The 26542-nt window shown below is 36.7% G+C and overlaps 1 protein-coding gene across 1 annotated transcript in view; it reads right to left on the bottom strand.

Annotated features, from left to right (window-relative positions):
- LOC139733497 (DNA damage-regulated autophagy modulator protein 2-like) overlaps positions 1-26542 on the bottom strand; it is a 60944-nt gene that overhangs the window by 21664 nt on the left and 12738 nt on the right. The window contains exons 2-4 of the mRNA XM_071644309.1: positions 21069-21122; positions 5396-5463; positions 4583-4740 (exon numbers count right to left, since the gene is read on the bottom strand). Of these exons, the coding sequence (XP_071500410.1) occupies positions 4583-4740; positions 5396-5463; positions 21069-21122 (280 nt within the window). The remainder of the gene's footprint in view (positions 1-4582; positions 4741-5395; positions 5464-21068; positions 21123-26542) is intronic.

Genomic DNA, 26542 nt, shown 5'->3' with positions numbered 1-26542 from the left:
AGGTCCCCCAGGTTAGATTCAAGTATCAAAATCAGCAGACATAATTACTTGACATGTCAAAGCGAAGTAGAAAGGGAACTTTAGGAATTCAAAAGAGCAAAATAACATTTGACATCTTCCCTCTTAGTGTCAAAGGAGTCAATAGTTGCTGTATTTTGAAGAAAAAACAGATCCCCCCCCCCTTTCATCCCTGGCAAGTGAGCAGCACAAAGTGGATTGTCCAAACCACAAAGCTATTGGCTGCATGTCCAAACACACAACCTGTGCTGATGTCTAGAGCTACCTGTGTATGAACCTTTAATGAAGCCCCTGGATTCTGATGACCACTCCAAAGTGTCACTATGTGGAATAATTAAAACATCCCTACCTACTTGCACTTTAGAAATACACCGACTCATGATCAAAAGACACAAAAAATAAGCATAAAAATTGGAATAAAACCAATAATTGTGGCTAAGCCTTTACACAGTGAATGGTGACAGCCAAACTCTGTGATAGTACAGATGATAGGGTCCATTCTACAGGTGACTCAGTCTCTCTCAGCTGATTAGGATAAAGCGTTACTGGGACAATGGCTAATGAGATGATGACTTCTCTTCTAGCTAAATGATGTGTTGCCATGGTGATGTCTACCCCAGAGGACTCCATGGCACTGAGAGTCAGTGAGGTAAACAATCTAATCAACCACTACAGCTGACACAATCAGTGGGTAGATCATCCCATCCCCTAATACATTTTGTGATGACTTCTTCTTCAAGGGGTCATTGTTGCCATAGTAATCTGTAGAATAATGTGATCATTGTGGCCTCCACAGCAGACGACCACCTGTCTCAGAGAGAAAATTTGTGGGGCAAGGAGCAAGGACTTGGAATAAATATCAGGCAAATAATTACAAAACCACACATGTGAGGTCAAGGAAATAATAGGAACCATGATGATACTGGACTCCATCTAAAAAGTATCTGACGGTGAAATATGACTACTATAAAACCTATGAATACCATAAAACCAGACATTTGTTTACACTATATGCATTGAATGCCAGAGGCAATTCATGAAAATTTCATGCCTCAAAAAAGGCTGTCGGCTCCAATCCGTGAAAATTTCATGTTTTAAAAATATCTTGCTTTACACTATTCATCAGAATATTCTGCACTTTGTAACAAAACATGACCAGATACATTATGTTCTAAACAGTACTCTGACACAAAAATTTGAATTATTGTTATTACCAATGCACTGAATTATCATGATCGATTACTTGTACACACTGGTTGTAAAATCTGACAGCATTCCAGGATACTTTCTGTGCTTCTGCAGTCAATAAGGCTTCTCTCCCTCTCTATCTATCTATCTATCTATCTATCTATCTATCTATCTCTATATCTTTCTATCCATCTATCTATCTGTCTATCCATCTACTTATCTATACATTTATCTATTTATCTATCCATCTATTTATCTATCTATCTATATACTATCTAGCTATCTATCTGCTTATTTCTCTATCTATCTATCTATGTAGGGAGAGGTTCAGGATATGAAACACTGAAGAGAGAGAGAGGGAGAGAGAGAGAGAGAGAGAAGGGGGGAGATCCCCTTCTGAGATGAGTATGGTGGATGGTGAAAGAAAAAAAAACAGCTTGATGATAAAATCATTAATTTTTGTACACAGTTGAAATACGGCATGCCAAAATTAATCAGAAAGATGTCAGGCATGTTATGAGGAAAGAAGTGTCATTCAAAAAGCTCTAAATCTCCCCCACCCCTCCCCCACCAACCCACACACACAGATGTTACATTAGAAGTGGAAAAACAGACAATGAGAGCATCAACCTCACACACTGGCCTATAATAACTATCAGAAATCTGAAATAATCATTGACACATGTTTTTCTCTTTGAGGTTCGCAGGCTAAGAGTGGAGGTACACTTTGACATCCTGTTCTGATGTACTCTTCTATTGGAAGCTGAAACAGAAGTGAAATCTAACCACGCGTTTTGAAAGCAGTCTTTCCCATTCACTTAAAGGACGGGTTCACTCACTGCTCTTCAATGACCAAAGTAAAATCAAACAAAACAGGACAGCAAAAATGCTATTAAAACCAGACTTTAGATTTGTAATAATTCATATATTCTCATGAAATGTCCATATAATTAGTTACTATCACACGTTAAGATTTTGAGGTGATGATGTTACTATCTCATAAATTTCTTTAATAGTGACCTGCTCAAAAAATGTCACTAAACTTTTTTTTTATGAGATCTACTTGATATCTAAGTATAAATGACTGAAGATAAACTTCTTCCACTCTCAGTCACATTATTCCCTTAACTAGTTTTATTGTGGATTTTACAAGGAATTTTCTCAAATGGTAATCTTGGTCTAATACAGGGAAAGTTTAGTCTTGTCAAAACAGCTGGCTGTATAGTTGCACTTTGCAACTGTAAAAAAGAAAAAGAAAAAACAGAGTTAAAGAGAGTTGTCCAGGTTTTCTATCATCACACATCACATCAATATTTTTGCCACTTTAGTTTCAACCCAGAACCTTCTTTCATCACAGTTGGTGCTGTTTCAGTTTACCTACAGGTCTCTCTTGTCATCTGTTATGAGATCTACAAGTTGCTGTCATTCTGTCCCCTCTAATCAAATCTTTTCCAGGAAGAAAAGAGGCAAAAATTGGATGACTGCCCTCTCGTCTCTAAACTTGGCCAATCTCAACATACCATGTCACTGCACTTCTGTGCCTGCAGCCAAATCCTATGGTAACTTCATTGTCTTGTCAACCTGTCTCTCTGGAGACCAGGAAGCTGATGCTGTAAAGGGCAGAAATGGACTCCCACCCAGAAGATCACTCTTGGCACATTTTCCCTCCAAAAATCAAAACGATCACCTTTGAGATCCCCATCAAAGTTTTTAGTTCTACCCCATCTTGCATAATATACTTCCTATTATTCGTCTAGATTAGCAAAGGAATCAAACCTGAGCTGCATCTCAATAACGATTTTGCTAACTTCACTCAAACGACATAAATCATTTTCAAACAACTACTTTATGGCATTTTCCCGCCCAGACCTTCAACTTCTCAGTGAAAGTAGACAACATTTCAAATGGAACTATTGCTATATAACCATCTGTGTGTGTGTGTGTGTGTGTGTGTGTGTGTGTGTGTGTGTGTGTGTGTGCGTGTGTGTGTGCGTGTGTGTGTGTGTGGGGGGGGGGGAACTATGTAGGCCTAAGTAGCTACCAGATTCTGTAAAAGGATAAGCGATAAGGTGTGACAATGAAAATGATTCTTTGTTTTGGCCTAAACAATCTTTAGAAATCACTCACTCTCTGTAAAAAGCAACTTTCAGATTAGATGAATGCAAGGAAATTTAGCACAATGCTAGACATGTGCCTGATTATAATGCTGAAAAGACTGTTCTATAGGAATCATTGAAGATTCATAGAAGAGAGAGGGAGAAAAAAGAGGAAGGAACCATAGGGAGGGTTTGATCTTCCAAAGTCCAGCAAGTTTTGCCAACTCCTGTCAAACTTGTCTCCAGCATCCTGAGGAAATCAAGACAACTCTCATCAGGTTCAGGGAGAAACATTTTCAACTACTTCTGCCCTTTCACTCTAATTCTACATCACCATGGCAACTGTTTTTAAGCTTTCTTCAACTTGATGACAAGCGACAAGTGGTCTGGTCTACTGAGTCAGTGAAACCATGGAGTAATTCCTAACAGATGCAGGAACTGAGAACCCTGCGCACTGTGAATCATAAACCAGCATGTCTTCGGAGTCCAGTGTACATAATTGTAGCCTTCTTGACTTACTCACAGCAAGTTACTTTTTTATTTGTTTGTTTAATAGAATTTTCGTTTTTAGAGGAAGCACAAAATGGCAAAATAATAGATGAAAAAAATCTCATAATGCTGTTGTTGATGTGTTGTCTTTTCTTTCTTTCTTTCTTTCTTTCTTTCTTTCTTTCTTTCTTTCTTTCTTTCTTTCTTTTTCTTTCTTTCTTTTTTTTTTTTTTTTTGGGGGGGGGGGGAGGGGGTAATACATGAAGACATCTGCACAGAGGCTCTGACAGTGGCCAAAATGCAGTAGTCTGTTCTGGCTTCATATTGCATGATCAAACACTAAGGGCCAATAATGTCACAGAGCCACTGTTGCTTTGTATGATGGCTTCCACTGGCTGCATGCAGGACCAGCCATACACCAATATTTCTCACATGACTATACTGAGCATCAACCCAGCAAATGATTACACAATTTTTTTTTTAATTCTATTTTTTTTTACTGTAAGAATTTCTGAAATGAGATTGTAGTTGTGAATGAGACATATGTTAACCCGTTGAGGACGAGTGTCAAGTATTTAATACTCAAGCAGGTTTCTACGGGAAATGTGTGTTGTAGCTAAATCAGTCCGTCCTCAACGGGTTAATGCCTGTATACATCTCATGTATTGCGACTCATATTCTATGTCTGCCAACTGTAAATCTTTGAAATTTTTTGCCCATATTTTTTGCCCATATAAATGATTCTACATTCTGAAATAATATTCTGCATGTCTGTATAATAGCATACTTACTGGAAAATTGGATAAAATTGCGAGACCCACAGCAGAGAGACAACCGAGAACGAGGGAGGACTTATTGACTCGCATGAACCTGAGCTGTGGAAGCCTCTCAGGGTGTTTGGGTACGCTGTCTGATAGCAGCAAGTAGCGCACAACTATGGTGGCTGTCACTAGAAAATAATAAAGATAAGAAAGCAGGTCGTAGAGTCAAACATTACACATGATATATTTTATATGTATTTTCCACAGCTATTTCCAAGAACAAATTCATTGAAATCAATGATCTGTATACACCATCCACCAGTTTACAACTCCATCATTCATCTTCTTTGTTTAAACCTAAACTGAACAAATTCAGAAATAAATCATTTGCTTATCTCCACAAATATATCATTTCATGGTAATCATCATTAGGTCGAGTGGTTCCATAAATAGTGTCATTGTGCAGCTTTTAAATCCCTGAAAGAACCAAATGAGCTTCAAAAGACATATTGGGCCATTTAATCCTATTTTCTTTCAAAATGCACCATTCATGACATCTACATACTCACCAATAAAAAGTACCACTGTAGATAAATCATGACAAATGATGAATACAAATTAACAAAATGAAAGCAGTCAATTCAGCAACAACAATACAATAGGTTCAACTGACTATGCTATAATTACAAAAGATTGATGCACCTTCCCTCACTGGAGAGTACAAGTGGTAAGATAGGGTAACATAAATGGAGAAGGGTATACAATAACAAATATACCATTTGCCACTTGTTCACAATGTATCAGATGCAACACAAGACCAATAAATAACTCGGTAATACTTACACAATGCCACAACGACATCCATACATAGACTAAAAATACTGCTCTCAGGGTAGTGCATGCCAGCATCACTGTATTAGAAGAATAATAAGAGAGAGAAAGATATTAGTCTCAGATGTATAAAGTAACACACACCATGGGCATTAAAAGCTGACTGTGACTAACATGACACTGCACGTGCATGTAGGTGTTCCTACCCATAACCAGTTCAGTCATACTCTGTATTATCTGGGCCCTGTTTTATGAAGAGTTAAAATTGATTATATAGTTGATTTCAACTGTAAGTCTATGGTAGCCTGTGTGGTAAGGAAATTTAAAATCGATTTTACCTTTTGATAAAACGGGGCCCAGATTGATTGCCACCTTTAATGGTCACATGACTAGCATCAGAGTGAAACAAGCAAACAAAGGTACAAACTTGGCTCAAACTACATGTCATGTTTCCGCTACAGTATACTCTCTAAAAAAAATCGAGTGAAAATTTTCACTTTAAGAAGAGTGAATACAAAAAAGAGTGAATTTCGAGTGAAATTGGAGTGAATTTTGAGTGAAAATGCTCATTTTCACTCATTTTGGAGTGACCTCAAGGATCACTCGAAGATTTTGGAGTGATCCCTGACGTCACTCCAAAATGAGTGAAAATGAGCATTTTCACTCAAAATTCACTCCAATTTCACTCGAAATTCACTCTTTTTTGTATTCACTCTTTTAAGAGTGAAAATTCTCACTCGATTTTTTTAGAGAGTACTTTTCTCTGAATGAAATATGTTTTCACTTTGCCATTCTGGTAAGAACAGACTAAAAGAGAGAACAAAAGGTCATAAGGTCACTGGTATTGATCAACTGATGTTAAGAAAACTATTAAAAAAAAAAATCACTTGAAATTGATATCAAAATGACAACTTACATTATCATCTACACTGAGTGGGAAAAAAACAAAACATAGTATGAACCAGGAATCTGAATTCATTGCTGCATAAAAACAAATCTCTGGAATGCAATGTCAATCACTGCATTGTTTGGGTAAATTTTGACCAAACTGACTATTATTGTCCAGTAAAAGTACATAGAGCAAAGTTGGGTTTGAGCACAGATTAACAAGCAAAGAAGAAATAAAGCAAATAAAGAAAAAATCACCACGTGGCACATTTTCAATGACATTCATTTAAATCCTTTACTTATAAGTGGACAACCACAAGACTAACCTCTGTAAACGAAAATTATTTTTTACAAACAATATTGGAATATCAAACTAAACACCATAAGTCTCCCTCTGGTGAGCAAAATATGAGTTATGAAAGTGTGGAAGTACTTCTCTTTAAATATCAACATCCATCCTAACATCTGGTGCTTTGAAATTCAGAATTTTGGGTTGTAAACAAGGAAATCACAAACAACATGTCAAAGTGAAATATGGGGGGATACAAAGGAAACGCTGCAGATTCATACAGGGAGTGAATCAGGCTCCTTGAAGAAAAAAAAAATGATAGAAACTTATTCAAACTTGGAACAGAGCCAACTCTTATTGTCTCACTGAATACTGTTTATGCTCACAGGAAACAGAGAGTATGCTGGGAATGGGGTGGAGTTAAGCATGAGAGAGGGATATTTATCCTGCTACATGAAGATGAAGTCAACCAAAGATTCCTGCAAACTTTTTTTTATTATGAAAACTGACTTGAAATGATATTGACATACATTTCTGTCTGTTAATTCAAACCATTTTACATGTCACATGATCTAAATAAGAATATCCAGACAGCTAGCTGAACGACACTGAGAAGTGACAAGATTTGCTCTTAAGACGTAAAGATTCAGCATGTCATGACAATCACCAGTTCACTAACTCCAGCTTGGATTAATAGTCACGATGTGAACAATGAATTGATATATAACAAGAAACTATCCTCTAGACAGGAATGAATAAAAGTGAATGTTGTATTGAACACATTGCTATACTTTGAACAGTGCATTCCTCTCTCAAAAAGGGAAGAAAGCGACAGGAGTGAATTTAGTGACATTTTTTACAGGTGAAACTTTACAAATTGATGACAGGAACCTGTGTTAGATCTATGAGAAAGTATCCACTCAGAGACAAGGAGGTAAGCACCGATCAAATTATGCACTGTGTCATAGTCAAGTCGACATCAAAACTGTTTGGATCTCTGACTTGAAAAACTCCAGGGACGGATTTATAGGCTGTAAACAAAGTATATCCCCCTGTCTGAAGCAGAGTGAAACAGGCAGATATGATTTTATACAAGCTGAAAGAGGGCAGTCCATGTTTTTCAAATAATAGGATTCAGCTTTTGGACACAATGAACTACTGTTCTTATACTGTCTTTATGTTTTTGTCTTCTCTCCTCCCCCATTTACTTCAGTGTTTTCTGAATGCAGCACATTCAAAGCATGCTTTTCATTCTTACTTTTTTTCCTTATATGCAGAAATGATTGTTTATATTTCATCTTGTTCTGAGGTGACCACAATATATAACCTATGCTTTTTAGCAACATACTACTCATTATTTGATAAAACATTAATTAAATTAATTAATTTTATATGAATTTGTTAAAGTTTGTTACCTAATCATAAACAATTCATGTGCTCATGTAAATATTTGAACAACTGTGCATTCAGAAAATGACGTTTTGTTTATGATTGTGTATGACTTTTTTGCTGGAAATGGAAAAGAAATGAAATAAAAAATAACGAGACATGAAAACTCGTCACATTGAGGACGAGTTAGGTGATACGCTTGTGGTCATCAGATGACGGTCATCTGTGATCGACAAGAAAAGAATGTGATATAGGCACCTTGAAGTTATATTGAGCGTGCATGCGAAACCGTTTCTGTAACCACTCGGCCACGGGTCATCCACGGAAATGGTAAGACAAAAAAAAAACCAACAATGTATAGATATAACAGGGGGAAAGTCAATGCCCACTCAACTAACGTGGCCGTGTGAACATCTATTGCATTGCTAGACGGAAAAGCGGCCTTGTAACGACTGAGGTCGCTATGCCATTTCTGGCAACTTGGGAAAAATACGTCCCGCAGACATAAAACCTATAATCGGCTGGTTTTGATACCTTGCCTTTAATCACAATTTTCAGTGTAATGACGTCATCAAATTACAAAACAATGACATCGTCTTGAAAGACAATTGTTCAAAGTACAACACCTCAGTCGTCGTCATTACATACTATGATCGGTTTGACAAAGTCAACCTGCAAAATTTTGCTGCAGTCGAAGCAATGTGGTCTCCAACACACAAAAAAGAGGGATATGGCGTGTGTGTGTGTCTGTGTGTGTGTATAGGTGCGTTTATATACGAACGTGATTTCTACATGGACGAATATGTAATACAAAATTGAAGAAAAAAAAAGTAAAATAGCTAAGTATTTTGTTTCGTGATCTTGTGGGGTTCGAACCCGCAACCTCAAGTCTCTGAGACGTCGCCTTTATCCACTCGGCCATACGTCTCGACGAGAAAATATGGGGAACGTAAACTTATGTATGTGAAAGATACATGAGGAATCGTTTTGTCCACATTCCATTTTCATTTTCAGTTTTAAACTGCAAAATTGTCAATCTGATGAGAAGATTTCAAAGAATAAAATGCATGATTACTGCAGCTTATTGTCTCAGCTACAACATACTAAAGTTTCAGAGGAAATGAAGCAAAATCAGCTGAGATAAAGGTGCTTAAACGTTGTTAAGTCAATGCATGGTTTAAAAAAAAAATCACCTCCCATAGACAATACACGTAAACTTGTCCGATTTTGCGTCTTTACCTTTAATCACAATTTAAGGTATGATGATGTCATCAAATATCAAAAGCATGACATGGACTTAAAAGGCAAATGTTCAAAGTACAACATATCTGAATTTGGGATAATATTGAGCTTAAACAACAGAGATACGAGTAAATGAATGTCAGAAACAGTACCTCAAAAAAATTAATTCCACTTTTTTGATTTCAGATGATGATATGATGACGTCATGAGTTTTCCTGGCAATATTTGTACTTGAAACGTTATTTCCAATTCATATGCTTTTGTAATATGCAATAGAAATATAGGGTCACCAGACGTTTTAAAGAGCTATGGCGACATAAACAAAAACATGTTTTTTCACTATATTTGCAGAAAGACGCGCGCGCGGAATTTCAACTTTGATGCCAGTGCATTCCTTTGTTATAGGTCAAAATCGATCGGAAATCAATGGATATTGTTACTCAAAGTATCAGAAATCCAAATCAGTCACAAAAATTGCATTTTCATGTTGGTTACGCCCTCTGCGCGCGAAATTGCGCGGACGGACGCGCACGCGAGAAAATGTTTGAAACGCTTAAAATTGTCTGAAACTTCGAGATTTCCCATTGGGAAGTCGTTTTGAGCCTTTTAAAATTTTGACGCGCGCGTAATGATGACCTTGGTAACTAGCGTTAAAAAGTAACATAGAGCGTGACCTGAACTTTATGTCCACCGAAAATGATGCAAAAATGATATCTAGTTATGAAGTTATGATCGATCATGTGACAAGGTCTGAAAATCACAAAATGGCGCCTAGATGACGTCATAGATATGTTACTGTCATGAAAACCTTATTGTGCCCAGATATTGTTATGAGACATGTTGACTGAAAATGTCATGTCATTCCGTAATGTCATTGTTGAGATATTGACGACACAAAATGTGGCAGAAAGAAAGAAGAATAAAAAAAAAGAGAAATTTTGACAATCACAATAGGTGATACGCTGATAGCGTATCACCTAAAAAGACAGATTTTGACAATCACAATAGGTGATACGCTAAAAGCGTATCACCTAATGAAATGAACAATTTTGTGAAAGCATTGTGAATGGGAAAAGGGAAAACTAGAAAGTTAGTTATACACATAAATTCCAAAATATCATAATTACTCATTACAACTTTCTTTCACATATAATCCAATCCATGTAATGGCATGTCTTATCCAATGACCTGCATATCAAAATAGGTTTCACTTGTACACAATAGCAAGTGGTGTTTTATGAACATCAACAATATTCCTGCACACTTGTAATTTGAAATGCAGGTAACTCATTGTTTCAAAATCCTATGAGATCCTTGTCATTAGACCATATGACTATGAGTTTGCAGGGTGAGAGAAAATCATTTCACAGAGCCAGATCACTGGATCAAACTCTAAAGCTATAACTGACCCATGAGGTGTGTTTATAAATAAAATTGTCACCATGAAATGGCTTATATTTGTCATTGACCTAAAAATTCTAGCTAGGAAATCCCCCTAACTCCTAACCGTTATCCAGCAGTGTGAGTAGCCAGCTGTTTGCCAGCTGAATGGATTGCTGGTGGTATCCTACAGAAGGAAAGGTTTGTATTTTACTCCTTCATGTTAACTGGTTCTAAGTTATATGATTATATAAACTTCTGGTACGCAACATCTGTTAACAAAAATGCTATAGGGAAAAGTGTAATTAATACTGACAAATCTAAAGACAGAAATATCCAACTCTGGTAAGGCCTTTTCTAAGTATTCACCAAATTGCACCTGATGGAAAACACCTGCTTCTTTCTCTGAATGATGATTGTAGCTTTCATCTACTTTTAGATGAAAAAGTCATAATCAATTTATAATTATTATATGTGACCGTGCACCTCAAAACGAACATAAAGTCGCACACACTGATTTTGCGTGAGGAATGAAAATAAGTGAAATGGGTCAACCTAGCCGAACTTGACTTTTTCATATTTTCTGAAAGAGTGGGTCTTCTTTTACATTATGCTAAAATTTGGTATCATAAAACGGGCAGGAAAGTGTGTTTTTTAGCAGTTTATCTTGAACATTTTTGGTAGAATAGTGTGATTAGGTGTGTCTTTAGAATCCCTTTTTCATTTCTGAAAAACCTTGTCCACACTCTTCACTTTCAACTCTATTTACTTTTGAAAAGATAGTGCTACTCCTTTGAAAGTTGGCATTAATTATGGACAGAATGTGTAAATGAGGCATGCTTAATTTCAGTTTAATCTGATGATCCCTTCATTGTTGTTACTCTGGTGGTTTACTTCCTGTTTTTTGTCACATTCATCGCACAGCCAGCACGGTTTGGTACAGATGAAGCGCTTGAATAGACACTGTACTTCAGAGCCTCTTTTCTCAGTTCACACTTTTCCTGAGTCTGTGCATTCTTTCCAATATTTAGATAGGTTAGGAGAGTCCATTTGGTTTGAGTTATACATCATTTTAAAGTTTAAAGTCTGCTCTTTCAGAATATGGTCTTAACTAAAAATTCATGTACGACGACTTTTTGTTTGTTTTGAGGTGCAGTGTCACATATTGAAACCATGACCTATGCATTGTAATATTTTCTTCTATTAGCTGCCTGCTAGTGCTGCTTCAAACCATGCTAACTGTAACAATCTTAACATAAGATGACTTTCTTAACTCTTACTGATTCAAGTAGTTCAATGATCATTGTATATCTAGAATACGGTACAACCATACATTTTTGAATGAATTTGAATTTTAGAATTAAAATGCGCATGAAAGTTCTTGTTTACGCTATATGCATTGAATGCCTCAGGCAATTCACAAAAATTCCATGCTGTGAATATTTCTTGCTTTACAGTGAAATTGAGAGAGAAGATCATTATCTGACCTGTAATCTATCAACTAATGCCATATGACAAATAACTATCACCGTAAGGCAATCATTTTGAACAAAAAAAACCATACAGTCATTACCACTCACTGATTAATTCAAAAACAAAAACAAACACACAACAAATTTGAATAACTTGGGTAATATGGTTACACAGGCAATACATCAACGTGTGTGAATTTATCCGACAGTATCGATAAATACAACCACTATGCATACATGTTTGTTTGTTTGTTGTTGTTGTTGGTTTTTGTTTTGTTTTGTTTGTTTTTTGTTGTTTTGTTTTGTTTTGTTTTGTTTTGTTTTGTTTTGTTTGTTTTTTTGTTTTGTTTTGTTTTGTTTTGTTTGTTGTTGTTTTTTTTTGGGGGGGGGGGGGTTACCCTTCTTTACTTCGTAACCCTTTTCAGCCCCATGTATATCCTATTGGTAAAACAGGGTTCTACTAACCAGGATGAAGGGACCGAGCAACGCAATATAGGCTTGCATTGTTTTTTCAGACCATGGCATTTTTTTTTAAATGATAAACAAAAGAAACTTCTAAAGGATCAACATCTGTACAGGCCATATAACAAGGGCTAATTCTGTCACTTATTCCAAGTCCATTTATAATATCTATTAACCCGTTGGAGACTATAGTCCCAAGTATATTTGGCAGGTGTCTATGGGAAATGTGTGTTACAACAAAATCAGTTCGTCCTCAATGGGTTAAATGAGAATCCTGTCCCTTGGTGTGTGGTGGGTTTGTTTTTTTCTGACTTTTCCTGAGAGTTAATTCATCAATCACAGCTACAGGATATGGCACTAAACTTTCCTCTCTTTCATATTTCTGTTGTTGAATTGATGTCCATTACATTAATTATTCTGCTGTTTCACCACAGTGAATTCACTCTCTATGAAGCAATTTCCTTGATGGTTTCAGCAAATTGGACTCCTAATCTCAGCAAATCTTTTCATTTCCTTATTTGGCTATTAGAAGCTGAGGTTAGCCTTCTATAACCTGAGGCAGCTAAGGGTGTGTGAGTTAGTGACAGCATGGCAGTGAAAGCTGTGTGAGTTCATTCAATTGTTTCCCTCTACACCTCTCAGGTAACCATGAATGGACACAGATCATAGAAGCACAAGGTCACTTTAAAACAAATGATTATGGAGATACGAGTGGCCTAAAATTATTGCTGTTTTTGGTGCTGCATTCATAAGGCTCAGCCCCTACCTATCCCTCTAGAATGCAGTTATTAAGCGCGAACTAAAAGTTGTGCAGATTAACCCCTAGCATGGTCAAGTTGTCACTCATTTATAACATGGACACTTTAAAATGATAATCAAAGAAAAGACAATCACCTAAGATAGCTGTTTAAAATAAAGTCAATGAATGTAGGCACCAACAAAGCAAACATCAATTTCTGTTATAACTTTCTAAAAGTCTGTTATATAGGCCTATATGTGACAGGTGGTCCTATTCACACATTGAGTAATTCAACACTAAGAAAGTTATGTGATATAAATCTATAACATCCAACTCTGAACGCTGAAATAAGGAATCACTTTTCCAGTTTTCAAAACTAATTGCCAAACATCTAGCCTCAAATACTAGATATACAGCTTGCTCAAATACTCAGCTTGTCCCAAGTAGCACATAATCTTATACACAGTTTATCCCAAACATGAGTCAATCAACTTACCCCAAACACTAGACATGCAAGTTGTCGAAAACACTAGTGTTTATACATTGCCCTAAACACTAGCCTGTCCCAAACAATGCCAAACAGCTTGAAGTAAAACACTAGCCTTACAACTTTCTCTTACAGTAGACATGCACAGGGGTGGATCCAGGAATTCAGTAAAGGGGAGGCGCCTTTACAAAAATTAAAGGGGGGGCACGCATCCCCTCCCCATTTTTTTCCTTTTATTTCTTTTATTTTGAATAAAAATAAAGAGGTGGCGCTCAGTGCGCTCCCCTCTGGATCCGCCGCTGCGTGCAGCTAACTTGGCATGCTAACTCTTCAAGTCAAATGCCACATGAATCATGATATCTGGCTAGACATGAATATAAAATAACCATGACCAGTACAAGATGTGACAAAGCCTGCCCTATTGGTTGTTGCTATGGCAACAGACAGAGAAGAACTCTGAGGGTTCTAAATGTAGCAGATGGATACGCATGAAGTGACAGCTATATACATCCATGCACCCCTCCAATACCTCACTCACTCATTCCCCTTGCAGACTAGGCAATGTTCAGCTATCTTTTCACAGGGAAAGTCTGCAAGGAATGATCTGTGAATCTTCTTATCACTGCTTTTTTTTAATCCTTTCTGATGCATTCTGCTTTTAATGTACCTATTCATATGCTTTAACTGATAACTTCTGAAAGGTTGTGTGAGTAATTCTAATTAATTGTGTCTTTTTATTTTCTCTGTGCTATCCCGTCCTCTAATTTGTTATTTCATTGTACATCTTTCTTCTATTTCATTCCATTGTGTTACTACCTTAAAATATTGTAGTAACATATAATGGTACTGAAATATATCATTGTCTTTCACAATACAGATATAATCAATAAAAACCTTTCAAAACTCCAATAAGTATCAGGGGCGGATCCAGAAATTCCGTAAAGGGGAGGCGCCTTTACAAAATTAAAGGCCCATTTTTTCTTTTCATTTTTTTTTTGTTTTAATCACAAATAAAGGGAAGGCACGCACCCGGTGTCCCCCCCCCCCCCCCCCCCCCCCACCCAAATCCATGACTGAGTATGCCAAGTAGTATTCAAATATCAATTATGCCTGCTTGGTTGATTTCATGATTTTGCACCCCACTTCTCAGTAAGATGTTGCTCATACATGTCTAATTTCTTTCAATCAGTCAGATTTCATTTTCAGAGTCTCCAAAATTGAAAGGAAACTATAACATGTGACATTTTGAAAGAAGTCCAAGCTTTATTCATGAGCAGTGACTACTATCTTCCCTAGAAAGAATTTAGTTGATACCAACCCACTGTAGTTTCATTTTAATGTTTCTCTCATGTGATACACCCCAAGGCCGCATTCACCTCTCTCAACCATTCCCAGGGAGGGAAAAAAGTCCAGCAAACTGGGAAGCTCTTTAGCACTTCCTTCCTAGGATTATGTCCAACTCATTGAGTAGAGATCCTGTCATAATATCCTGGTTCACTCCACAGCCATCACATTAGCAGCCACATGACCAGGTAAGGTAAACTTCTCTTCAGACACAAGGACAATAGCAGGTTACCCTTTCTACTGATGCAGAAACAAGGCAGGGTTACCTCCTTGTTTGCTGGAGGAACAAGGGAGGGTTACTGCTTCTTCTGACATGAGGTAAAAGGGAAGTTTACCACCTCTTCTGACAGGGGAACAAGGGAGGGTTAGCTCCTACTCTGGTGGAGGAGCAGAGGAAGGTTGCCTTACACAACCCTCTTCTGTCGGAGCAACAAGGGAGGGATACTTTTTCTTTCTTGGAGCAACAAAGGAAGGTTACTTCCTCTTCTGACACATGAACAAGGGAGAGTTGCCTCCTCTTCTACTGAAAGAACAAGGGAGGGCTTCCTTTCTCTTCTTCTGGGGAACAAGGGGGGGGGGGGTTTCTCCTAGGATAGAGGAAAAAGGTAAGGTAACCTCATCTTCTGTTGGAAGAATAGGGGGGGGGGCTTCCCTCCTCTTCTTTTGGGGGAACAGCAGAGAGTTATCTCATCTTTTGACAAGGAATCAAAGGGAAGGTTTGATCATCTTCTGTCAATGGGCAGAACACTATCTCATATGACAATAGTATAGAAAATCACATTCTGAATTTTGCAGGATTATCTTATTTCAGATTCCTGAAGTCAACATTTGACAGTTAAAGCGGGGTTCCCACTATCACGATTGGCGCCACGATTGAAATCGTGGTCTTAATCGTGCAGCAAGCGTGATGGTCTTATCAGATTGTATCAGATATTAAGGTCAATCGTGGCAATCGCGTTAATCGTAGGAAAATTTTGGACGGTTCAAAAATTTTCTACGATTAACACGATTAGTTTTTGATCGTGATCATCGCATCAGATCGTCTAGGATCGTATCCAAACGCAGCGAATCTCTTCTAATCGTGCTTCTTAATCGTGTTGATCGGGATCGACTTTTTCACTTCACTTCCGCTTATTATTATTATTATTATTTGCCCATTTGCCCTTACTTTACTCATAAATTGATTCATTTTGTATTCTGATAGGTGGTAGCCTGCATCTTTAGATTATTATTTCCAAACGGTAAATTGTATGACGGTGTGGGGTTTAATTGTCGTAATCTTTAAGGTACATTATCAAAATCATTTTTTTTAATGGTTTCATAAAATGGAAGTTGTATTACAGATTTTTAGATGTTTTCATACATTATGTTAATGATGTTTTCATTAATGAGTTGCTATTACCATTATACAGACACACAAAACAGGATATGGGATAACTTTTGTAACGAAAACAATAAGCAAAAACGTAAAATGGCAATTGTATGTCTGCACCTATTGACTAACGTCAGTACAAAGATGAGAATAATTCATTGAATAGTGCTTGAATGGGTACATATCAAAGGCAAATGGTTAATTTTTGAAGTATATTACAGAGTATCTCTTTTTTTTGAGGGGGGGGGGTGCAGTATCCTGCTTTTTGTGTATTGTACATAGTAATTAAGAGTTGTTGTTTCATCAGCCATCGTTTGACCCCTTTACATCTATTTTGACACTTTTCAATGTCTTTTTTTGTATGTTTGGTAGAGCATAATTTTAGAGGAAAATGGTTATTTTCAACTCTCATTATTACTGCAAATGTAAAAGTGACCATTGTCGTGGATGTGAGATCACTCGTATTATTATGACAATGAAAATCACTCTTATTATTTTTCACAGTTAGTTATTCAATAAGTGTAGCAATATACCCCTGCGAAATAATTTTGCGTAAAACCTCCTTTTTTGTTAAAAAGTGACATCATTTGATTAGGGAGTCACTTTACTGTTATGTGTGTGTATCAGTTATGTTAAACATTGTTAAGTAAAACACTAATCCAAGCCGAATAAACCAAATTTTTTATAACCAATGAGATAACGACATTTTGAAATAAAAAGGCATATGATACATACACTTTGCGAATATGATATCGAACACATAAGCAATACTATCCATTCGGCCAACTTTCTTATATCGAGCGTATATAAGACATAATATTACGTTACATAACATTCAAAATGATCCCATGCTCTTTCTTAGCTTCCATTTCATCATATAATTATTTTCTTCATGTATTGGAGAGAAAGGTCATTTTGTCTTGCTGTTTTGTTTTATTTTTTTCTGGGGAAGAGGGGCGATCATGTGATCTTATGCATTTGGGTTCGTTATTTCATTTTTTTTTTTTTGTGAGGGGGGAGGGTGAGCATGTCGATTTAATAATCTATTAATTTCTTTACGTTTAATATTAGACGAGGGAATATCTGAGGTTATGGCTGGCCTGGGTGCTGCTTTCTCTCTGATAACATAATCGTCATTAGCGATACTGCAAAGGTTACGTTGTCATCATCGTCAACTTGTCAAGCCTTGCCATCATCAATGGCTGTGGATGAAATTAATAGGCCTAATCACTCTGCATAATCTAAGGAAACAATGAAATCCATCGTCAGCCGGACTATAATATTCCCATTCGGGTCCAATCGTGCCTTAAATGGGGGTCGCTTCTGATCCCAATCGTAAAAGATATCGTATCTTATCTCAGCAGCCCGTATTGGTTCGCGGTATTCGTATTGGAACGTATCAGTACATTGCTGCACGTACCAGATCGGGGATCCTGATCGTAATGGTCACGTTAGATCGGTACCAATCGTGAACTCAATCAGGACAATCCTGTCGGATCGTATTTGAACGGCAGACCAGATCGTGACAGATCGTATCGCTTGAAATAGACCAATCGCGACCATATCGCATCCAAGCGTACCAACACGTATTGACTCGCATAACCTCGTATCCAAACGTGAAATGTCAGACGAGTTCAACAAATTTTCCACGATCAGTTACGAATGTCCAATCGTGGCGTTCGCAATGGATCGCACGATAGTGGGAACCCCGCTTTACTAATTGTCAACTTGGAGAGCCAGACTTTTCCCAGGACACTTTCTCTCTCTTATCTTCCTACATCCCCTCTCAACTGCCTTTTGAAAAATGGCCATTTTAACTGACAATTTGGTACTAGGGATCAGTTACATTGCTAAAAACAAAATAACTTTAAAGATATCGGTGTGGTCTTTTATAGAAAGGAGTATGGGTTTCCCGTTATGCAGTAAAGGGAATTCTGTGAGGTTTGTCTGCTATCACAAACCTTTTTTTTTTCCCCTGTTTCTCTCTACTAGAGAGAACCTTTGCTGGTTTCAAAGCAGGTAGGGAAGGAATAGCGATATGGTATAGGTAAGTATGGCGTTTTCTGCCATAGATAACCTCTTGTAGTCATGGCTATTTTCACTTTGCAAGGTGCTGAGGAATGTAAATTGCTTTTTAACAATGAATCAAGTAACTTCTTCCAAATGAGGGATACTGCCTCAGAAATTTATGCCATTAGTTGGCAATAACACTGAAAATTTTGTAGGAAATGAGGGATAATTGGTAACATATGTGGCAATAAATTTGAAGTCTGACTTGACTTGTCTTGATCTAAAACCAGGGTTAAGTGTACCTGTGTTCACACTGATCTCTTGCTAGCCTGGTGCATGTATTTCTTAACCTCTACATGAAGGGGCACTGTTTTATTTAAATTTTGTGAAGATTACCCGAAATGAAACAGTGTTGATACAAGATATTACCACACTAACGGGTCTGCCCTCTCCTACCTTCTACAAATCACTCCTATAATCCTGTCTCATTTGCTCTTAAGCCAAACTGACCTGAGTACCCAAATTGACCGACCTAGCTTCTATTAGGACATTAGCTGGAACTTGACCCCAGAAAAAGCTCTCTCTGAAATTTAAAGGTCATAGGTCAATAGCACGTGTTCATGACATCAGTACAACTCTTGGTAATCTTGAGCAGATGATGTGAGAAAAGAGGTCTGACAGCTACTAAGTTTCCTTTTATAGTTAATAGTGACTTTATACTTCTTGATATTTACATGTAGGCCCTACATGTTTCCTGGCATGAAATGCATATTTTCACATCAATTCTTCTGGAAAAGACATCACTGGGCCAAAAGTCAATCTTATGTCTGGTAACCTTCATGACAATTTAGTCTTTTCAACAAGCACACCTTAAGAATATTTGTTTTGTTTGGAATGGTTCATAATGGTACAAAGACATTCTGCCTAAATTATTACCAAGTAAAAATTTGTTCCACTTTGCCAGTAAAAAGAGAAAAAAATCGTCCTAAAAGTACCTGTAAAGGTCAACCTCTAAGAAAAACAAGTGTATCCTACTTAAAATGTGTTCCTGAGTAAACCTTGAAAGGAATGAAGGAGAGATGAAAAGTGGTTTCAAGTGAAATGGATCAAATAATGGATGATTTACTTCTCCAATTTCACCCTAAATAACACCAGATGACTTCTTTCTTTTATGTTGAAGTTACTCATGAACCGCAGGACCCTGGCACTAAATTGACAACACTGAACTTGGATTTCTAAAAAAGTGGAAAAACTGGAATTCCTTCAGGCTTATGAATGTTTGTCTACATCTGGAGATGATGACAGATATATAAGAAACAGAATGTAGGCATGATAACTATCCAAGGTCATTTAGGAGTAGGAAATATTGGTTTAATTTAACTGCCAAATGAAAAAGAAAAATAAGTCCTTGATCTTTGTGGTATCTACAAACTTTTGTTTTTGTGCCTCCTGCAGGACACCATATTTTTGTACTGGGATACTCACTCCTATAAATTGTGATAAAATGTCAGAAAGTCCCTCTGTTTAGTATGTATTGTTTAAGATGTGCAGTATACCAGCTTGCATCAATATCATGACACAATGGACCATTAATGTGCTAAAATTACTTTCTCTCTGACAAGGAATGATTTTGAATATTTGGAAAAGTTTTTTTTTTTCATGCAAATGCCATTTTCAGATGGAAATTTCATCTATTAAAATTCTAACCAATCTTGTTCCAAAGCGTTTGTTTGTTTGTTTGTTTGTTTGTTTGTTTGTTTGTTTTTAATGCATTTAAGCACAAACATATCATACAAAAGATAAATATTTGTCTTGACTTTGCAGGTCTATGAGGTCAAGAATGCAGACCAATTTGCCTTGCAGACTATTCTGAACAAAATTTGGCTCAAATTCTCTCAAACTGACTTTTATCAACTAACCTTTGAGACAAAGTTAGTGTGGTTTATTTTCTTGACATCAGGTATATTGTGTGTATGTATCAAATCAGCCGGAATCAAGGCCATTCACCACAATCCAGGTACTTTGAGCTAAGAGTTTATCACTCAAGTTTTCTCACCAACAGTTTCTCACCCATCAATCTGAACAAGGTCAACAAACTATCAGGAGCACTCTGTAATGAGCCTAGGATGTATTAAGTTCACTTTCACTTTTGACGTTATATACACTCAGGATTCCAACTTGCTGTGGCAATTATAACTTTACCAAGACGGCTGCTTTGTGTTCAATGAAAATTATAGAAAATATATTCTTCTTAGTAATATTCTTCTTAGTAATTACTCTTATTTCTATAATCTTTGATTCGATTACCTTAGTTATGACTGATGATATGACTAGTCCCAAGTATACACAGGCAGGTGTCAAAGGGAAACGCAAATCAGCCCGTCCTCAATGGGTTAAAGATGCCATTGTACCAATATGTAGTTGCAATCATCGACCTCTAATTACAATCACAGTTAGTTTACTTAATGCATCAAATCTCTGACAACTGAAAAAGTACATATGTAAAACAATGCCAAGGATGACATCAATCAATTAGAATAAAGCAGTCACACTGTAGGGAGGAAACTTTGTATTACAGGAAGTACATGAAAGCAATCAAGACTAGACTCACCTTACATAGGGCAGTATGGGACTAATGTGTTTTGTCAACACTCCAATAGTATACCTGTATGAAGAGAAGATATCAGAGAGAGAAAAAAAATGTATTATGATATTGTCACTTCTGTATAGTGAACTGATTATATTGGGCTTGTATTAGTCATTTCTGATTATTGATCTTCAAAAGTAACACTTAAAAAGGTATTTCATACTAACACAGAAGAGTATTCATTTGCTAGAAATATTAGAGTGGTGGACAAGTGTTTCACTTTGTGTAGGTTGATTAATATTCATCAGCATGAGATGGCTCAGAGCTGAAAGGCTTTTTCTTTATCTCTGTAGCATAAAACTTCTAAGCTAGTTTGGTGCAAACTAAGTGTCTCCAATGCAATGAGATTCTTCATCAATACTGAGCCGATGATGAGCTGCTCAAGGTAATGAAGCAAGTGAATTAATTCCATGAATATAAAGTTTGGCTGCTGCATTCAGAAAATAGGATCAACTCAACTTCACATACCGCAGTGGCTTGACTTATTCATTGAAATAAAGGAATAGTATAGTACTGGTGGAGATGAGGATTGGGCTTTTGACTTTTTGCGAGATGTCACGAAGCCACTTATGAAATAGTACAGAGCATACCATTCTAAGAGGAATTCAAAGTTTATTTGAGGAAAATTGGTTTTGGAATAGCTGAGGCATTTAAAAACAGAGTTAAACAAAGTGATCATGATAAAAGGTGGGTCCCACCTTTTATTAGGATCGCTCTGCTTTCTCACCCATTTAAAAACCAATTTTCATCAAATAAATGGTGAATTCCTCTGGGAAAATGTTCTTTCATATTTCAGAAGAGGTTTCTCATTATCTCACCAAAAAAAGTTAGAAACAGTACTACAACTCTAAATTTACATTTAATGAATCTATGAGTAGGACTACAGTAAGGCAATTGCTCAAGCTTAAAAAATGACAATGACCTGATAAATGTCCAAGTCATATAAGAACTGCTTTCTGTCACAGAGAACTGCAGTGGGTCTCAAAAAAGTATAATAAACCTTCCAAAGGCACACAAGGTTTTCATCCCAACACATATGAACTAAGATCACTCTTTCTTGAGAATTGTGCATTCATCTCAAACCAGTATCAAACAGTCCCTACCCCCCCCCCCCCCAACCCATGAGAGTATAAAGCACAGGAAATTGAAGTGGTAGGCTCTATACAGTTGTATTTGCTCTGTCATGGCTCAATTCAATCTTACAAAGATTGCAATGCACAATATCAGCTGTCCAGCAGAAGTCTGTTGGAACATTGATATAAAACTGGGAAATATTTCAGTCAGCACACACCCACTTAATATCACTACATGGTCGAGGTTTGAGACAAGCTCACAATGCACCCAAAGAGTGGATTATAACAAAACATGGCCCATTTATGATGTCACAATGCATCTGCGTTTTAGTCATAATGGATGCTGCATGTCACATGACGGGGGACCAGTAAGTGGAGTAGGGAACATTTGACAGTTCCTCTCATTGTAAAAGATTTAATTCTATGAGTAAACAAGCTCAGATGACATCAAAAACTGAAGTCAAACCCTTTTTGAAATGAACCGCAATCCAGAAGGATCGATGTTTACACTGGGCTTTGCTGATGAATAATTCACCTGAAACTAGGTGGTTAAATTAAATGAGAGTCAACAAGACATGCCAGCTGATCCAGGAAATAGGACAAACTACAAAATTCAAGTGTACTTTCAGATAATCAACCACACAACTATCATGCAGGCTGTGTATTTCCCTCTCTACCTTGAGCTAAAAACTAATTAAACAAGACTATTTACACTATACCAGGCCTCAATACACGAATAGGAGTAAAAATGCCAATATACTTCAAGTCTAACATGTCATGTTAACTATTCAAGCTTTTTTAAATGAAGTTATTCCAAACTATTTTCTGTTCTGAACCACATCTCTCTATGAAAGAAGTCAGCAGATTTCCCTACAACTCTGTTTACTTTAAACTTGAAGATTGACTGGGCTGCACTTTATCCTTTGACATATCACACTGTAAAGGGCGACATATCACATTTGCTCCAGTCTTATTTTCTCCAAGAATTAGGGTAAGGATTATGGCTGTAATAGTGTTTTAGCTTTAGCTTGATGTGAGCTTTAGGATTACTGTTAGGATTATGTTTGTAGACCTCTGTACAATTTAGGCAGATGTTTCATGGGGGCAATTGATGAAAGAGCAAATGCCATGTAACCACTGTAAAGCTGTTCATCTTGACTTGTCTCCATACAGCACACTGCCAGCACTCCAAACCAACAGGGTACAGTGACATCATTACACCCCAGACTGGAATCCCTGTAAACCACTTGTCACCACACACATACGAGTCACAATCACCTGTCCCTTGGCACAACTCAATTATACTCCAAAAATTAACCTGTTAAAAGCAGTGCATTCTGGTAGAACTCATACAACGTACACCTTGCAGGCAAACACATATCTGGACTTAATTTCAGTGGATTAAACAATTTTCTCTGCACTCCAACATTATCACAAGACATAAGAAGCTGTCAATGAATAGGCCTAATTAGATGAAATTCTGATCAAGCATTGAATAGTACCAGCTTATTATTGAATTATCAATATAGAATAGAGAGTTACTTTGCCACTTTTTTCTTTCATATACTTGTCTAAAATGTTTTTTTTTTTTTTGCACTATCTGGCACAAATTATAAATTGGTGCAGTTGCTGAGCACTGCTGATGAGCTGCACATGTCTGTACTCTGTCTATGCCATTACCATTAATTGCAACACGACAACAGCCTTACACTATTTTTCGTACAGTAAAAGACAGCGCTACAAAAATTAAAACATCAGATTGGTTTCACATATCAGCATTCTTTTATTGTCCTGTTAAGATCACTAATACAATAATACAACAAATGTTCTTGCATAAAGCAGCCACTGAAACTTACTTTCAACCCTTTTTTTGAAACTCAGAGTATTCAGCACTGAAGAAAAAAATACATAATTTCAAGAAAATGGTCAATTTTTAGTTGGTACCAAAATTATGGAGTTTATATTCCTTGTCTGCTCCCACTAACAGTGATTGTGTCTGTGGCTGTAGTAACAGCAAGGAGGTACGAGGCAAGTTTGCCTAGTACCGGTACCTCCTTGGTAACACACAAATGACTGATAAAGTTCTACACTTTTAGAGAGGTAAGATTAAACTGTTTGCTGAGCCACTTGAATTTCAGGCGATTCACAAAAGGGCCAAGACTGCTACTGGTAGTCAACCTTTGTCACATCAAAACAGCCACACACACACACACACACACACACACACATTGCTATTAAAAGCATACTGTTCATAATTATTTGGACGACACACAGGTTTGCAAGACTGCAGAATTGCACTCACCATTAGATTTGAGCTTACATTTACAATGCTTTGATTTTATTCATGTGTCAGCAAAAATAGAGGGAAAAGGAAAGTACATGAAATTTCACAAAACTAACATAAAAAATGATCATCTTGGCTCCATCCTTCTGGCAAGTCTGCCATTCAGAAATCAAGGTAGTCTGAGAATTTTCTTCTCTAGGCCATGCTCTACATATCCTGGAGGCAGATTTAGGTTAAAAGTATAAATCTATCCTACGGCTACAAATGCTTTATTACAACCTTACATGGATTGTTGTACTGGCAGGGCAGAAGAGATTAGGCCTAGATAAGGAGAAAAAAAAATATGTACATGTAGGTTGAAAATCTTTTAGAATTCACACATTAGTGCTTTTTGCAACAACTGACGATGGTTGCCAGTAATTCAAGGTGGTACATAGTTTTTTAAGGGTGCACATCTATCTTAAGAGTTTGGGTGATGTTAAATCTTGCTAGCACACAAATTAAAGGACAAGTTCACCTTCATATACATGTGGATTGAGTGAATGCAGCAATATTAGTAGAACACATCAGTGAAAGTTTGGGGAAAATCGGACAATCCGTTAAAAAGTTATGAATTTTTAAAGTATTTGCGTAGTCACTGCTGGATGAAAAGACTACTACAGTGTATGATGTCATATGCGTATAACCATATAAAGAAAATAAAAAGAGAATTTCACAAAACTTTACTTTTTGAATAAAGTACACATTCCCCTGACTCGTTACCGACAAATGTTATGGGTAATATTATTCCCCCTGCCTTTAGAAAGAGGCAAGTCAAAGGCTCTTTTATTATGCGAAAAAAAGTGAAAATATGTTGAATTTTCTTTTACATTTTCTTTATACTGTTGTACGCATATGACTCACAAGCTGTAGTAGTCTCCTCATCCAGCGGTTCCAACACAAAAATTTTAAAAATTCATAAATTTTGCATCGATTGTCCAATTTTCCTCAAACTTTCACTGATGTGTTCTACTAATATTGTTGCATTTTCTCAATCATTATGTTTATGAAGGTGAACTTGTCCTTTAAGAACAAACTTGGAGAAGTTTCAAAGACTTGTGAAGGAACCTATTTGTAATCTTGTTTCCTATAAAGTAATCAGGTCTGTTTAAATATGCTGAGAGTCATCGAGTTCTAAGAGATGAAATAATTCTTCTCAATGATCTCTGAATAGTTTTAAAGGGTATGTACAGTTCTGGTCGAGGTGATGATTTAGCTTTTAACGTTTAGCGAGATATTCAGAAACCACTTTATGAGATGTCAAAGATCATGCAATTCTAAGGGGTATCAAAGTTTATTTGATGAAAATCGGTTTTGAAATGGCTGAGATATCAAAAAACAAGGTGAAACAAAAAGATCCTAATAAAAGGCGTGGCCTGTAGTCTTTTATCATCATCACTTTTTGGAAATCTCAGCTATTTGAAAACCAATTTTCATCAAATAAACGTTGAATCCTTCTTAAAATCACATGCTCTCTCATATTTCATAAGAGGTTTCTCATTATCTCACTTAGGAATGTAAAAAACATGAATCCCCACCTCAACCAGTACTGTACAGCCCCTTTAATCACAGTCACACCATCTGCCAATCAACCAAATCATGGGTAATATACACTCAAGTATATTAGGTAAAAGGAACAACAAGATAAAAAGTAAATTCAACATCAAGCCAGGTTCTATCTCCTGAAAAAATATTTCAGTGGTTTATAAGTTCAGCTAGCATTGTGCAAAATCCAATAGAAAACCATTCCAGACCATTGAACTAAGGACGAGGATAAGACGTTATCTCCCACTGACCTGTACTGAAATCTTTACTTCAAGGTCTATCTGAGCTGAAATGAAAAAGAGCTGATAATATCATTTGCATCAAATCATCATAGAGTTGCAAAGAAATACCAATGGTCATTTTAAGTATAAGCAGTGGTTCTGAGTGTTAGATTTTGACCAAAAAAACATGACTTTACACTTTTATTTTTAGCAATGAATGGGATTGGGAAAGTTGCAAGATTTTAAAAAACATGAAATCTCTTTATTCACCCTATC

This window comes from Diadema antillarum, unplaced genomic scaffold, assembly GCF_040938485.1.
Source record: "Diadema antillarum isolate AM-2024a unplaced genomic scaffold, OU_Dant_1.0 seq00000481_RagTag, whole genome shotgun sequence".
NCBI classification, from domain to species: Eukaryota; Metazoa; Echinodermata; class Echinoidea; order Diadematoida; family Diadematidae; genus Diadema; species Diadema antillarum.
Note: the sequence above shows the minus strand (reverse complement) of the source record. Positions and strands in the feature narration are given on the sequence as shown.